The sequence below is a fragment of the Chlorocebus sabaeus genome, chromosome 6 (genome assembly GCF_047675955.1).
Source record: "Chlorocebus sabaeus isolate Y175 chromosome 6, mChlSab1.0.hap1, whole genome shotgun sequence".
Lineage (NCBI taxonomy): Eukaryota > Metazoa > Chordata > Mammalia > Primates > Cercopithecidae > Chlorocebus > Chlorocebus sabaeus.
Genome location: NC_132909.1, coordinates 22,631,395 through 22,647,954, shown reverse-complemented (window position 1 = coordinate 22,647,954; position 16,560 = coordinate 22,631,395). Strand labels below are relative to the sequence as shown.

The 16,560-nt window shown below is 51.8% G+C and overlaps 2 protein-coding genes across 4 annotated transcripts; both read left to right on the top strand.

Moving 5' to 3' along the window:
- Positions 1 to 4,874: 4,874 nt before the first annotated feature.
- On the top strand, positions 4,875 to 9,636 carry LOC140711869 (uncharacterized). The gene is made up of 2 exons (XM_073016605.1): positions 4,875 to 7,088; positions 8,470 to 9,636. The coding sequence occupies exons 1-2, from the start codon at positions 6,828 to 6,830 to the stop codon at positions 9,127 to 9,129; spliced, it is 921 nt and encodes a 306-aa protein (XP_072872706.1). The 5' UTR covers positions 4,875 to 6,827; the 3' UTR covers positions 9,130 to 9,636.
- Positions 9,637 to 11,314: 1,678 nt separating this feature from the next.
- Positions 11,315 to 15,852, top strand: LOC119621738 (uncharacterized). 3 transcript variants are annotated; one of them, XR_012093188.1, is made up of 5 exons: positions 11,315 to 11,925; positions 13,746 to 13,850; positions 14,058 to 14,201; positions 14,820 to 15,011; positions 15,692 to 15,852. XR_012093188.1 is itself a non-coding variant. In XM_037991595.2 (4 exons), the coding sequence occupies exons 1-4, from the start codon at positions 11,797 to 11,799 to the stop codon at positions 15,737 to 15,739; spliced, it is 513 nt and encodes a 170-aa protein (XP_037847523.1). In that variant the 5' UTR covers positions 11,315 to 11,796; the 3' UTR covers positions 15,740 to 15,852. The 3 variants fall into 3 exon arrangements, 2 of the variants coding, with proteins under 2 accessions (XP_037847523.1, XP_037847525.1); XM_037991595.2 differs by lacking the exon at positions 13,746 to 13,850; XM_037991597.2 differs by lacking the exons at positions 13,746 to 13,850; positions 14,058 to 14,201.
- The last annotated feature ends 708 nt before the right edge of the window (positions 15,853 to 16,560 follow it).

Below are 16,560 nucleotides of genomic sequence, written 5' to 3'. Positions count from 1 at the left end.
GTGTTTTGTGTCTATCTTGAGGAGGAAGAGGTAGAACAGGATTGATTAGGGATAAAGGAGGGTACAGTAGAGTGCAGGGTCTTGGGAGACAGGGCCTGGCTGTCCAGGCAAGTGTGGTGTGGGCGATGTCAACGACTTTCATGGGATGGACAGATGCCATATTAAAGCAGCATATGCTGAAAGTTTTTTTTTTTTTTTTTCATTTGAATAATGAGGGCAAACAGTGACATTCTGCAAAGATAAAATTCTCCCTCTCCCTAGACGAGGTCTCTCCTACTCTCACACCACTCAAGCACTCAATAAAGAACATTTCTGACACCAGATGTGTGGGGTTTTTCTCCATACACAAGCAGTTCCCCATTAGACACCACCTGGGCGTCCTACAGTTCAGTTCAGTTCTGACATCACCTACCTGGAGATGGCGTCAGATCCCACAGGCTAAGGGAACAGTCCCACAGGATCCTTCCATCTCAGATGACCATCTCAAGGGCCAGGTGGTGACCTGTACTTCTGACCAGCTCTAAATTTGGGGTTTCCACATCCTCTCCTCAGGTCTGATTAATCTTCTAGGAGGGCTCACAGATCTCAGGGAAACCATTTACTTAACATTAGTCCATTTAGTATAAAGGATATTACAGCTGGGCATTGTGGTGCCCATCTGTAATCCCAGCACTTTCGGAGGCTGAAGTGGGCAGATCACTTGAGCCCAGGAGTTTGAGACCAGCCTCAGCAACATAGCAAAACCCTGTCTTTATTAAAATACAAAATTTAGCTTGGTGTGGTGGTGCATGCCTGTAGTCCTAGTACTAGGGAGACCGAGGTGGGAGGATTGTTTGAGCCCAGGAGGTTGAGGTTGTGGTCAGCCCAGATCTCACCACTGCACTCCAGCCTGGGCAACAGAGCGAGACCCTGCCTCAAAAAAAATTTTTTTTTTAAATAAAAAGGGCTGAGCGCAGTGGCTCACGCCTGTAATCCCAGCACTTTGGGAGACTGAGGCGGGTGAATCGCCTGAGGTCAGGAGTTTGAGACCAGCCTGGTCTCTACTAAAAATACAAAAGTTAGCCAGGTGTGGTGGTGGGCACCTGTATTCCCGGGTACTCAGGAGGCTGAGGCAGGAGAATCTTGCTTGATCTCGGGAGGCAGAGGTTGCAGTGAGCCGAGATCGTGCCACTGCATTCCAACCTGGGTGAAAAACAGAGACTGCATCTCAAAAAATAAAAATAAATAAATAAATAAAAAGGATATTACAAAGATTTTCCATGAAGAGGTACCTAGGGCAACATATGTGGGAAGTGGCACTGGGCTTCAATGCTCTCATCCCAGCACATCATCCTCCAGGAACCCCCACGTGTTCAGCAATCTGGAAGCTCTGTGAACCCAGTCGTTTTGGGTTTTCATGGAGGTTTCATTACATAGGCACGACTGAATACATCATTGGCCATTGGCAGTCAGCTCAACCTTCAGCTGCTATTCCCTCCCCGGAGGTCAAGGGGTGGGGCTGAAAGTTCCAACCCTCATATCACATCCTGAGGCCATCCAGGAGCCCACCAAGAAGTCACCTCATTAGAACATAACATGCTCCTATCAGCCAGGAAATCCCAAGGGATTTGAGAACTCTGTGTTAGGAACTAGGGTCAAAGACCAGATATTAGAACAAATGATCCTCCTAGTACCCAAGGGTTTTAAGGAGCTATAGACCAGGAGCTTGGGGCAGAGACCAATATACATATATTTCTTGTTATTTTATATTCCCAGCTCCCCAAGGTTATCCATTTTAAAAGTCTAGTAAGTTTCCTTTACTTCTCTCCTTGCTCAAAATATATTGAGTGAGTTTTGTTCCCTTTTGCCTTTACTAGAATTATATGTAATTTTTTTTGTTTTTAAGCTTGTGTTTCTAGGGAAGACCTTACAGACATCCTTCCAAATTAGTGCTTACTGATTTGAGTAGTACTTGGAAGGAGGTAATTTTTTTTTAATTCAAGCTCTTTATTATGGATACTTCCAACATCATATATGCAGAGAGCCTAGTACAGTGAACCCAGCTTTAACAATTAACACATGGCCAGTTTTGTTTCATCTCTATTTCCACTCGATTATTTTAAAGAAAATTCCAGACATTTCATCGATAAATATTTCAGTATGAAATATAGTTCTTTTAAGAACTTTTCTTAAAAGACAATTTTCATATTATCACCTGAAGAAAATGAACAATTCCTGGCCAGGTGCCATGGCTCATGCCTGTAATCCCAGCATTTTGTGGGGCCAAAGCAGGAGGATCGCTTGAGTCCAAGAGTTAGAGACCAGCATGGGCAACATGGCAAAACCCCGTCTCTACAAAAAAATACAAAAATTAGTGTGACATGGTGGTGTGCACCTTTAGTCCCAGCTACTTGAGAGGCTGAGGTGAGAGGATCACCTGAGCCTGGGAATTTGAGGCTGCAGTGAGCCATGATTGCACCACTGCATTCCAGCCTGGGTGACAGAGCAAGATCCTATCTCCAGAAAAAAAAAAAAAAAAGAAAAAGAAAATGAACAATTTCTTAAAATCACATAATCAGTTGCAGTTGATTTGTTCAAATTAGAGTTTAAACAAGATCTACACATTGGGCTTAGAGGATAAAGCTCTTATATTTCCCTTTTTTTTTTTGAGACGGGGTCTCACTCTGTCTCCCAGGCTGGAGTGCAGTGGCACGATCTCAGCTCACTACAACCTCCACGTCCTGGATTCAAGCAATTCTTCCCCCTCAGCCTCCCGAGTAGCTGGGATTACAGGCATATGCCACCAGGCCTGGCTAATTTTTTTCTTTTTTTTTTTTGAGACAGAGTCTTGCTCTGTCGCCCAGGCTGGAGTGTAGTGACGCAATATCGGCTCACTGCAACCTCTGTCTCCTGGGTTTAAGCGATTCTCTTGTCTCAGCCTCCTGAGTAGCTGGGACTACAGGCGTGCACTACCATGCCCAACTATTTTTTGTATTTTTAGTAGAGTCGGGGTTTCACCTTGTTAGCCAGGCTGGTCTCGAACTCCTGACCTTAGGTGATTTGCCCATCTCGGCCTCCCAAAGTTTTGTATTTTTGAAGAGACGGGGTTTCATCATGTTGACCAGGCTGTTCTCAAACTCCTGACCTCAGATGATCTGCCTGCCTCGGCCTTCAAAGTGCTGGGATTACAGGCATGAGCCACCACGCCCAGCCGTCTCTTACGTATCTTTTAATCTGTTGACTTCCCTTTTTTCTTGCTATTTATTTTTTGGAGAAATCAAACACTAACTCATAATAGAGGTTCCACATACTGCCTTTGAGTACACCCCCATGGTACTGATTAACAAATTAGATGCTCTGTATTTTCTCTAAAATATCTGGTCATTAACTAGAGCAGTGATTCTCAACCAGTTGTGGTTTTGTTTGTGTGTTTTTTTGTTTCTCTAGAAGACGTTTGGCAATGTTTGGAGATATTTTTGGTTGTCACAACTGGAAGGAAGGATGGTATTGCTGGCACCTATTGGCTAGAGGCCAGGGTGCTGCTAAACATCCTTTACTGTACAGGACAGCCTCCTTCCATCCCAAACAAGCAATTATCTGGTCCAAAGTGTAAATAGTGTCAGAGTTAAGAAACTCTGCCCTAGGGGCTTGATCAAATTCAAGTTCAATTATTTTGGCAAGGTCTGCTTGTCACTGTTTTTTTTGAGATGGAGTCTCGCTCTGTCGCCCAGACTGGAGTGCAGTGGCACGATCTTGGCTCACTGCAAGCTCCGCCTCCTGGGTTCACACCATTCTCCTGCCTCAGCCTGCTGAGTAGCTGGGACTACAGGCGCCCACCACCACGCCCGGCCAAATTTTTGTATTTTTAGTAGAGACGGGGTTTCACACTGTTAGCCGGGATGGTCTCGATCTCCTGACCTCGTGATCCACCCATCTCGGCCTCCCAAGGTGCTGGGACTACAGGCGTGAGCCACCGCACCCGGCCTGTCACTGTTTTTGTGATCAGATTTGTTAGTGGGCTTAAGTGTCATCAATATGATTTATCCATTGTAAAGTGATTGCCTTTTGCATAATGTCATGCATTCATTGATGATCATTGCCTACATTCATTATGTTGTTAGGAGTTGCAAAACGATCACCTTCTTATTGTGTCTCTCTTTCAGCTATTACTGGAATCCTTTTATTTCCATTACTAGAATTTCTATTACTGGAGTCCTTTTATAAAAATAAAATCTCCCCACATCAACGATCTGATTACTCAGAGAGATAGTATGTGTAGGAAAGTGAGGATAAATGCTTGATTCTTTCCATTCATATTCATTAGTTTTCAGAATTATGAGTTTCAGAATACTGCATTGGTTTCCTAGTCTCCAAAGGTGATTGCAGCAGATTGTATTTTCCAAAGATAGTTGCAACAATAGGCGTGTCCTATATGTTCTTCTAGAATCTTGCCATTCCCACTTTAAGAGGTGGAGTCTCACTCCTCTGCCCGTGAATCTGGATTTGTTTATTGTTTGTAACCAATGCTGTGTGACTCCCAAGCCTCAATCATAAGAGGCACTGTGGCCGTCACCTCATTAGCTGAAACTCCTGTTTGAAGTCTTGAGCCATCATGTAAGAAGTTCCAAGTGCTGTGAGCCGCCATGCTATGAGGAAGCCAAGTCACGTGGGGAAGCTACTAGTCTCAGTCTTTGAGTCCTCTCACCGCAGGTGCCAGACATGTGTGCAAATCAGGCTTCGTAGGTTTGCAGCCCTCAGGCATCAGGTTATTTCCAGCCTTTGAATCCTCCTGGTTGAGGCCACAGACATCAGGAGCAGAGGCAAACTATCTCTTCTGTGACCTGTCTGAATTCCCAACCCACAGGATCAGTGAGCGCGGTAAAATGTTTGTCTTATAATACTGAGTTTGGAGTGGTGTATTATACAGCATCAGTAACTGGTGAACAATGACTGATATACCCACACTTGTTTATGTCATATTACACACACCCACACACGCACACATGCACACTTTTTTTTTTTTTTTTAGAGGTGGAGTCTTGCTGTGTTGTCCAGGCTGGTCTTGAACTCCTGAACTCAAGTGATCCTCCTATCTCAGCCTCCCAAAGTGCTGGGATTATAGACGTGAGCCACTGCACCTGGCCTATACTCACATATTTTATTTTATTAAAAAAAAACTTAAAAACTTTGGCCAGGTGTGGTGGCTCATGCCTTTAACCCCAGCACTTTGGGAGGCTGAGGCAGGCACATCACGAGGTCAGGAAATCGAGACCATCTGGCTAACACGGTGATACCCCCGTCTCTACTAAAAATACAAAAAATTATCCAGGCGTGGTGGTGGGCGCCCGTAGTCCCAGCTACTAGGGAGGCTGAGGCAGGAGAATAGCGTGAACCAGGGAGGCGGAGCTTGCAGTGAGCCGAGATGGCGCCACTACACTCCAGCCTGGGCAACAGAGACTCCATCTCAAAAAAAAAAAAAAAAAAAGAAAGAAAGAAAGGAAAGAAAATGAGCATAACCAAGGGTTAAGGTGGAAGCAAAAGAACAGCAGGTGCAGCAAGTTCTAGGCCAGGTTAAGCAGCACACAGGTGACATCCTTACTCCTGTGATAACAAGACAGAAGTCTTCAATTCAGCCTGAGTGGCCACGGGCCAATCCTTCATAGGGTGTAACCAACTGGAGGCCTCCAAAGGGCACCTGTGGGTGTTATCAAATTCTTTAGCTTAATAAAAACCCTAAAGAACATTGTAATCTGGGCTCTTGAGTCGCTTGCTCTAGTCGGCTCTGGCTCTGTAGAGTGGACTTTAGCTTCAATACATCTGCGGTTTCGTTGCTTCTTTCTTCTTTCATGGCTTGGTTCTTTTGTTGCTTCATGTAGTTTGTTTAATTCTTTCTTCAACGAGCCAGAAACGTGGGCAACTTGCAGTCAAGACCTTCCATCCAGTAAAACTTCTACACTCTAGAAGTCTCAGTATTGCCAAGAGATGTCAAGGCATCAAGAAGTCAAGTGTGGTAAAAGGCCTAAGATTAAGGCTCAGTATTACACGTGCCCTGACACTGGGGGAAAACAAGGAGGCCTGAATGGATTAACTGCAAATTCCCTGCCCCATTGTACTCCTTTGAATAAGTTGCCCTAGCCAAACCACTCCCCTCAGAGACCAGGCACATTACCTGCTTACTGCCTAGCAGTGGGCCTCAGGTTCCAGCCAGCCTGGAGAATTATTCAAACAGGCCAATCACACCCTCCTTCAAGAACCAGGTGTTACCTCCCATACTCTTGCTACTACAAAGCCTCCTGGGATAGCCTCCACCTGATTACTTTGTTCCTGAGTGCTGTTGCACTGTACCCCGCATGGTGTGCTGGGCTCTCCTTCCCTGGGGCGTAAGTATGGGTAATTAGCAAACCAGTGTTCACCTCGTCTATCCAGTGTTAGCTACCATGTGCTTTGCAATAATCTGCACTTCCTTTATAATTCTTGAGAGATCCGGGTCCTCTGCTCCTGGGTGGAGGATTTTAGAAACAAGGCCACTCAGAATGGGGAGGTGACTTGAACGCCTGCGGGTCCCACACAGCACCAAACCTCGCCGAGGCCTTCAGAAACCAAAAGTGCAACCGCCAGGAAAATGACTGCCGGTTCCGGTCACACGACCAGCTACAGCAGCCAGGCCGAGACTGAGAAAGAGGCTCACCAAAAAGAGGCCGACGAGCCAGAAACCACCCTCCAGAGAACAGGGTACATTCTTCCGAAGACATACACGCACACTCCGATTCATACCCACAGCCCCAGCAATTTTTTTCAGGGGCTGCAGCCTGTCGCAGAGCAGAGCCCAGTCAGCCTTGGCAAGGCGCATGCGCGAATCGCCAGTCGACGCTCACGTCACAGAGACCGCCACCATTGCCTGGAGACGAGTCCTTGAGGCTTCACGAAGGAGGAGCCTTCTGTGGGAGCGCATCGGACTCGGGGCTAAGGCCAGTCCTCACCAGGGCGTCGATAGGATGGTATCCGGAGGCCAGCATTCTCGGAGGGTCGACCAGGAGGAAGAAACCTCAGGCGGAGCGCCTGGAAGCCGCGCAGGATCCCAGGCTCAGGCCTGCGCGGACGGTGTGCTGGTGAGTCTCAGCAAAAGTCTTGCCCTTGCGATCTAGAGGACAGGTCTACTTGTGTGCCCGAGGGCTCCTCTCTCACCCCAGGGTCGTTGTCGCGGAGAGCAGAACCCGGAGGCTCCAGGGGCGGCCTAGGGGTGAATGTTACTGTGCCACTCCAGTATGTCTGGGTTGTGTCTCTTTCTTTCTCTTGTTTCTCTTTTCTCGACTATCGCCCTCTACCTGTTTACGTCCGTGTGTGCGCGAGTATATTGGGATGCATGTGAGCTGAAGGGCGGTTCCTTGTATGTTAGCCTTTCTTCTGTTGAGCCTCTCCCCGAATCTCTGCCTGGGTCGCGTGGCCAGTTGTCATTCATTTCCCCGAAGGTTCCAGTTTGGGTTCGTGACCACCTGGGCAATGTGGGGAGCTGCATCGGACACGCAGGGGATTAAATCAGCTCCCCAACATGAGCAGCCTCATTGCTAGTATCAAGAGACAACACACCAGCAGAGGACAAAATTCTCACAAAAGCTCATTATCCACCTGCATGAGAGGTGCCCATTGACGTCACTCCTCTCGATCCTCTCGCCGTATGCCCTCATTGAGAAATCTGGACGCAGTTGGAAACAAGGAAGGAAAAGAACGTGGGGAACGGGATGTGGCAAGCGCCTCTGCGCTCGAACGCTGGCCTTCCTTGCCAAGTCACCCGTTTGGCACTCCTCCCCGCCTGCCCAAGGCAATGGCATTGTGCCATATAAAGCCTGGGCTCTGGCCTCTGCTCTGTCCTCCCTCTTGCTCTGCCTGCTCTGTTTCTGAGAAGCTCAAGGGCTTCTTAGTCTGGCTGAATGTATTCGACAAAAAACGCGTCCCAGTCCATTAGGGAGAAAATTCGTGAGGATGCGGTTCATGGTTGTTTCCCTCTGAAACTTATCTCGGGATGATTGGGCGCGTGTGATGATCTGGAGCTCTGGGCTTCCATACCTTTCTGAGACAGGGAACCTCCCTTGAAATCAACATCCCAAGTGATGGCTGAGTAATTGCTTTAGGAATAGCGGGAAGTGACTGTGGCTGGCTTCTTGCCTTCGAGAAAAGGCTGTGGCACATCCCAACTGCACACCCTCTCTGATCCTTGAGGGACATCCTGTTCCTCTGCTCCTGGGGAAAGTGTCTTCAAGCTCTGAATCTTTTGGCAGCCACGGATGTCAGGGAGGCAAGGGACAGGGTTTTGCTGGGTGCGGGGGAGGTTGCCTCAGGGGTACCTAGCCGGTGTCGGTGTCGGGGTGGGGGCAGCCTGTACTTTGTCGAAACCTCTGGGGCCCTCTGGCAGCATCCCCGAATGTGGCTGGGATAGGACTCGGGCACAGGCCCCGTCTCAAAGGTTTTCAGGTGTGCTTGGCTTTTCCTCAGCGTGATCGGGGAAGTCTCCCGTGGCCCCCGGGCGCACGGCTGGATGTGACTCTCCGTCTCGCCATCGCCCCCTACTGCCTCAAAGACAGATGCCCACTCCATCTGCTCTCGGGGACGTCAATGCCACGTGTAGTCACATTGGATCCATCTCGGACTCGCCTCTGGCTCTCTTTGCCCATGTCTCCGGAAGCAGCGTCAGGATGCCGGAGCCCTCGGGACTTGGAGATTAAGGGAGGCCGCTCCTTCACCAAGGAAGGAGGGAAGCGGATGGCTCATCGGTCCGTGCATTTTCAGGCGACAGCACGCCTTGCGGCCCTGGGGATCTCTCTGTGCCCCAGCGAGACCCTTCCTGCCTCACTGCATTGTAACCCCACTCCCGATGACCCGGTCGGATCCATCATCCGATCGGGAGAGGAGTCGGCACAGCCCAGGCGGCACCCTGAAGCTCCTCCTGCACCGGGAACCGAAGCAGAAGACCGATCAAGGAGGTCCGGACGACAGGACTACTACGGGTCCGACCCTGGGTCTCCCGCAGGCCCCTCTCGCAGTCCTCTTCCCACCCGCCGCCTCTGGCTGCGCCGCCATCGCCGACGCCACCGCCACCGCCACGGTCACCGGCGTCTCAGTCCCCGCAGCCGCCGCGTCGCCGACATTTTTTAAAGGGTCCGCAGCCTGACTCTCCGGAGCAAGGGGGCAGTGGGCCCAACCAGTGCGCATGCGCCAGGCGGGAGCGGCGGATTCGGTCACAGTGACCGCCACCGTTGCCCGGGGATGGGTCCCTGAGACTTGGCGAAGTAGGAGCCCTGTGTGATCGTGCGTCCGAGTCGGGGCTGAGATCAGGCCTGGCCGGGGCCCTACCAGGATGGTCTCCGGAGGCCGGGATTCGCGGAGGGTGGAGCAGCAGGAAGAAACCTCGGAGGAAGAAACGTCAGACGGATCGACACGAGGCAGCGCGGGATCCCAGCCTCAGGCGTGCGCGGACGCTGTGCCGGTGAGTCTCCCCAAAAGTGGTGCCCTAGCGATCTAGAGGACAGGTCTGCCTGTGTGCCCGTGGGCTGCTCTCTCACCGCTGGTCGCAGTCGCAGAAAGCAAAACCCGGCAGCTTCAGGGGCTGCCTGGGGGTGGGTGTTACCTGCTGTATGTCCCTGTGTCTTTGGGGTGTGTGTGTGTGTGTGTGTGTGTGTGTGTGTGTGTGTGTGTGTCTGTGCCCACCTCGGTGTCTCTCTTGTTTCTCTCTCTCTCTTTTCTCTGTGTTTCCGTCGCTCTCTCTTCCTATCTCCGTCCGCCTGTGTGTGCGTGTTCGTGGGGACACCTGTGCCCTGTGCGCCGGAGGGTGGTTTCTTGCACGTCGGCCTTTCTTCTGGGCAGCCTCTCCCCGCGACGCTGCCTGGGTCGTGTGGCCGGTTGCCAGTCGTTTTCCCTGCGGTTCCACTTTGGGTTTGGGAAGGCCTGGGCAACGTGGGCATCTGCCTCGGACCCGCAGGGGTTTTCATCCCCTCCCCATCCTGAGCAGCCGCTTTGCTCGGATCAAGACGACCACACCCCAGCCAAGGACAAAGGCCTCCCAGGTGCTCCTTGTCCACCCGCAGGAGGGTGCCCACAGAACTTCAAGAAGACGGTTCTCACTTCTCTCGCCCTTTGCCCTCATTGAGGAATCTAGCCACAGCTCGACACAGGGACGGAGAAGGAAGCCGGCAACGGGATGGGGCACGCATCTCTGTCACTCCAACGCTGGCCTTCCTGGCCCAGTCACCCACTTGGCCCTCCTCCCCTGACGCCCGTGGTGGTGGCATTGCGCCGTCTTCCTGACTGGGCTCTGGCCTCTGCTCTGTCCTCCCTCTTGCTCTGTCTGCCCTGTTTCTGAGAAGCCTAGGGGTTTCTTCGTGTGGCTCAATGTCTTCAACAAAGAAGACTTCCCAGTCCATCAGGGAGGAACTTCGTGGGGGTCCGTGTCATGATTGTTTCCCTCTCCAAACCTATTTCTGGATGATGGGGCAGCTGTGGTGATCCTGGAGCTCTGGGCTTCCATGCCTGTCTGGGACAGGGAAGCTTTCTGGGTCTCCATGGCCCAAGTGATGGTTGCGTGGTCGGTCCAGGAAGAGCGGCAGGCAACCCGACCGTTCCTGACATTTGCCTTCTAGGAAAGGCGGTGTTGCATCCCACCTGCACTTCCCTCTGATTCTTGAGGACCATCCGCTTCCTCTGCTCCTGGGGAAAGCGCCTTCTAGCACTGAATCTTTTGGCTGCCACGGATGTCAAGGAGCCAAAGGGACTGGGTTTTGCTGGGTGTAGGGGAGGTGGCGTCATGGGTACCTAGCCGGTGGCGGGGGTGGGGGCGGGGGGTGCTTTGTGGAAACCTCTCGGACGGACCCTCTGGCAGGCATCCCCGAACGTGGCTTGGACTCGGGCACAGGCCCTGTCTTGCAGGTTTTCAGGTGTGCTTGGCTTTTCCTCAGCTTGGTCGGGGAGGTCTCCCGTGGCCCCCGGGCGCAGGGCTGGACGTGACTGTCCGTCTCGCCATCGCCCCCTACTGCCTCAAAGACACACGCTCGCTCCATCTGCTCTTGGGGGACGTCAGTGCCTCGTGTGCTCACACTGGCTCCACCTGGGACTCGCCTCTGTCTCTCTTGGCACGTGTGGCGAAAAGCAGTGTCGGGGTGCCGCAGCCCCCGGGCCTTGGAGATGAAGGCAGGCCAGTGCTCTAGCTGGGAAGGAGGGAGGCAGTGGGCTCCTGGGTCGGTGCCTTCTCAGCCGTCAGTGAGGCACGCCTTGAGGCCCTGGGGATCTCTCTGTGCCCCAGCGAGACCCTTCCCACCTCACTGCATTGTAACCCCATTCCCGATCACCCGGTCGGTGGGATCCATCATGGGATCCGAAGAGGAGTCCGCACAGCCCAGCCGGCACCCGGAAGCTCCCCGTCCACCGGGAACCGAAGCAGAAGACCGATCAAGGAAGTCCCGACAACAGGACTCCTACGGGTCCGACCCTGGGTCTCCCGCAGGCCCCTCTCGCAGTCCTCTTCCCACCCGCCGCCTCCGGCTGCGCCGCCATCGCCGCCGCAACCGCGGCCGCGGCCACGGGCGTCCCAGTCCCCGCAGCCGCCGCCTCGCCGACATTTTTTAAAGGGTCCGCAGCCTGACTCTCGGGAGCAAGGGGGGGAGGTCGGCGCGACCAGTGCGCATGCGCGAGGCGCGAGCCGCCGCTTCGGTCACAGTGACCGCCACCGTTGCCCGGGGATGGGTCCCTGAGACTTGGCGAAGTAGGAGCCCTGTGTGATCGTGCGTCCGAGTCGGGGCTGAGATCAGGCCTGGCCGGGGCCCTACCAGGATGGTCTCCGGAGGCCGGGATTCGCGGAGGGTGGAGCAGCAGGAAGAAACCTCGGAGGAAGAAACGTCAGACGGATCGACACGAGGCAGCGCGGGATCCCAGCCTCAGGCGTGCGCGGACGCTGTGCCGGTGAGTCTCCCCAAAAGTGGTGCCCTAGCGATCTAGAGGACAGGTCTGCCTGTGTGCCCGTGGGCTGCTCTCTCACCGCTGGTCGCAGTCGCGGAAAGCAAAAACCCGGCAGCTTCAGGGGCTGCCTGGGGGTGGGTGTTACCTGCTGTATGTCCCCGTGTCTTTGTGGGGTGGGGTGTGTGTGTGTCTGTGTGTGGGTCTCTGTGCCCACTTAGGTGTCTCTCGTTTCTCTCTCTCTGCCTTCTCTGTGTTTCTGTCGCTCTCTCTTCCTATCTCCGTCCGCCTGTGTGTGCGTGTTCGTGGGGACACATGTGCCCTGTTCACTGAGGAGCAATTTCTTGCACATAAGCCTTTCTTCTGTTCAGCCTCTCCCCATGCCTGTGTGTGGGTGGTGTGGCCGGATGTCAGTCGTTTTCCTGGCATTTCCAGTTTGGGTTTGTGAGGATCTGGATGAGGTGGGGAGTGTAGTTGATCTTGTAAGGATTTAAATCCCCCCTACACCCTAAGAGGTGTCTTTTCCAGGATTAAGGCAGTGATACCTAATTTTTGTAAGATAGCCTAGGTTTGTTATATATGATAAAGCTGTCATTCATGTCAGAGTATCTGAAAATTCTTCCCAATGCCCTTGACATACATGATTAATAACATTCCCAAAATAACATACCAAAAGAAACAAGAGGAAATCATTTGTTACTTAGTTCCTTTAAATTTGTTTATTCAAATTGTGGTTCTTTCGTGCACTACCTTTTTTTGGTTTTTTTTTTGAGACGGAGTCTCACTCTGTCATCCAGGGCAGTGCAATGATTCCCTCTCGGCTCACTGCAACCTCTGCCCCCTGGGGTTCAAGTGATTCTCCTGCCTCAGCCTCCTGAGTAGCTGGGATTACAGACGCCAGCCACCACACCCAGCTAACATTTGTATTTTTAGTAGAGACAGGGTTTCCTCAGGTTGGCCAGGCTGGTTTTGAACTCCTGACCTCAGGTGATCCACCTCCCTCGGCCTCCCAAAGTGCTGGAATTACAGGCATGAGCCACCACACCCGGCCAAACGAAACATTTCATGTGTTTCTTGCAGTCTTTCAGCCACAGATTTCATCTTAAGTATTACAATGCTTATGCCCTTTAATTAATTTTTCCTACATATTTTGATAAAGAGTTACACTGAGGCTGGGCCCAGTGGCTCACACCTGTAATCCCTCCTCTTTGGGAGGCTGAGGCTGGCGGATCACAAGGTCAAGAAATCCAAGACCATCCTGGCCAACATGATGAAACCCTACCTCTTGAAAAATCCAAAGAATTAGCCAGGCAAGGTCAAGCACTGGCTCATGCCTGTAATCTCAGCCCTGTGGGAGGCTGAGGCAGATGGATCACAAGAGGTTAGGCGTTCAAGACCAGCCTGGCCAACATGATGAAACCTTGGCTATACTAAAAATACAAAAATTAGACCCTGAAGGTCACGTCCGAATGAGAAAGACATTAACTGACACTAAGAAACAATGCGGTGTCTCACACTTGTAATCCCAGCAGTTTGGGAGGCCGAGGCGGGTGGATCACCTGAGGTCAGGGTATCGACACCAGCCTGACCAATATGGTGAAACTCTGTCTCTACTAAAAAAAAAAAAGTACAAGAACATTAGCCGGTCATGGTGGCACACACCTGTAAATCCCAGCTATTTGGGAGGCTGAGGCAGGAGAATCGCTTGAACCCTGGTGGCAGAGGTTGTGGTGAGCAGAGGTCAGCCTATATCAAGCTTCTCCTTGTTCTATGTGTGAACAGCTAGTCTGTATCTTCACCGAAGCATATTTAAAAATCAACCTTAGGAAGGCCCTTGGCCACCATAATCCTTCCACACCAGCAAGAGCCCAGCCTCTGAGACTAGGCGTGCTTCCGCTTCCCACTGGAATGCCTTCGCCCGGATCTCCAAGGTACCAAATTCCTCAGGGGCAGCTGAGACAGCCCTACTTCTGGGAGTCCTCCCCAACCACTTGAAATCACAGGCATCTCTGCTGTCCCTGCCCTTCATCCACATCACTGAACAATTCATTGCACACATCTCTGTACTTTTATTTAAACTGTTCCATGTGTGTTTACAATTAACTACTGCATGAATGACTGCGGTATGGATGGAGCAGAAAGGAATGCTGAGGGAGGACCCCTGTTCGAATGAGCCCCTCTTCCAGAACGAGAATGAACTTTCCCCAGTACCAACAAGGCAGCCTCTAGGGCAAGAAAAGGTAATGGGATCCATCCTGCTGACATCCAAGATGGAATTACAGGTAACTCTCACCTTTTGACTCTCAGGTGGAAACCCCTTCTCCACAAGGTGAAGCAGAGTCCGTGCCACAGCCCCACAGTTGGGGTCGGGGATGTCACAGAAATCACCAGGGCAGCCAATTCCCATCTAGAGGGGGCCCAGGATGACCCAGCACCCTCAAGCTCAGCCCCAAGCTCGGGCCAGGGAGTGAAGCCCTTGTCCCCAAGCAACAGAGTGAGGGTTTGTCTCTAACCCTGTGGGCTCCAGTGAAAGGAAAATGGCCTGGAGGTGCCCACAGGAGAGCACCCGAGTTCTGAGACAGATCCATGGCTCCCAGCCTGAGTCCCCATGAGTAACAGGGATGCACAGAGGGGCATGCTGCCTGCCTATAGGGCACTCACGGAACGCAGCTGCATGCTGTGGATCCTGAAGCTGGTCAGGTAACGAGGTGCAGAGGTGTGGGGAAGACCTGGAGGGAGGCCTCCCCAGATGCCAACCAGCCTAACCAACCGGGGCCACCGATATTAACAGGACACACGGAAGGTGTGTAGGGTGGGTAGTGGATGTAACCGCAGAGGCCTCTGGGGATTGTAGTTTTGGAGCTAGAGAGGCAGGCAAGCAGTTGGCTTTGCCCACACAGGATGCCTCGGACATCTGCACAGCGCACACAACCAAGCTTAGGAGCCCACTGTTAAGATGCCCAAGTGACGTTGACAAGTTTCTCCTCTGCAAGCCAATGAGATCTGCTGGCTGTCAGAGCATCACGGGACGGCTGAAGGATTCTGGAAAATGTGGTCCCAGGTGGCCACTGTGTGCTGACCTTCACCTGCAGGTGAGCTGAGCTCACCATACAAGTCTCCGCCCTGGTGCGCCCTCCCCGAGCAGACGCCAGGTTGGGGCAGAAGTGGCTCAGGGAGAGGTGATGCTCTCTCAGGGCTCCCGGTTTGGGGGTGACACCACCCCTGTGTCCCATAGAGTAGGAGGGTGTACCAGGATAGGAAACCCCAAGGCTGTTTTCAGGGACAGCAAGATTGGCTTGGGGAAAACTCCCAGAATGGAGATGGGGAGAGTCTGGTCACATTTCCCCAGGTGGGGGATGCTGGCTGGACTTGGGTGAAGAGCAAAAAGATCCCCTGGTGATAGTGGTGGTGAGGATCGGAGGCTTGAGCCAGAAATTCCCAAGGTGTTTGTTTTGTTTTGTTTTTGTTTCTGAGACAGAGTCTCCCTCTGTCTCCCAGGCTGTAGTGCAATGGCGCTATCTCGGCTCACTGCAACCTCAGCCTCCCAAGTAGCTGAGATTACAAACACCTGCCACCATGCCCAGCTAATTTTATTTTTTTGTATTTTTAGTAGAGATGGTGTTTTGCCACATTGCCCAGCCTGTTCTCAAATTCCTGACCTCAAGTGATCCACCTGCCTTGGCCTCCCAAAGTGCTGGGATTACAGGCGTGAGCCACTGTGCCCAGCTCATTTTTATCTTTTCTCTTATAGGTTTTTATTTTTATCTTACAGGTTCGACTTGAAGGAAACTTCTCGAGGGTTGGGTGGAGGGTGGGGTAGTGTTGAAGAGAAGGCACAATTGTAACCATTTTGTTCAACATGGGTGTTTTCTTTATGCATTAATTTGTATTTTAAAATATATTACATTAAAAATTTATCTTGATTACCGAGTTTTTCTGGTGCCCCTTTAAATTCTCTATCAAGTCCTGAGCCTTGATAGGAAGTGAGGGCCTGGCCTCTGGGCATCAAGCAGCCAGAAAGTCCCTTAGGAGCTTTCTCTGAATTGTTGAATTGTGAGTGATCTTTTCCTTTCCTGACTTCCTTAATATCCACAATTTCCTTGTAACCATCCCTCCAAGCCACACCCACAAGGCACCTCCAAGACCTATCATGAAGCAGATATTCAAAGATGATTTGTATGGCCAGGCGCGGTGGCTCAGGCCTGTAATCCCAGCACTTTGGCAGGCCTAGGTGGGTGGATCACGAGGTCAGGAGTTCAAGACCATCCTGGCTAACTAACATGGTGAAACCCTGTCTCTACTAAAAATACAAAAAATTAGCCGGGCCTGGTGGCGGGCGCCTGTAGTCCCAGCTACTCTGGAGGCTGAGGCAGGAGAATGGCATAAACCCGGGAAGCAGAGCATGCAGTCAGCTGAGATCACGCCACTGCACTCCAGCCTGGGTGACAGAGCGAGACTCTGTCTCAAAATAAATAAATAAATAAATAAAAGATTATTCGTAAATCTTCACACCCCACCCGTTCCAGAATGTCTTCCAACATCCCCTTGCCTGGAGAAGTAAAAAACAAGGTTTGCATGTTGAGTATCAGCCTCTCCCACTGGGTGGGTGTTTAGGAAGGAGGATCAGTCGAGAACCCTATT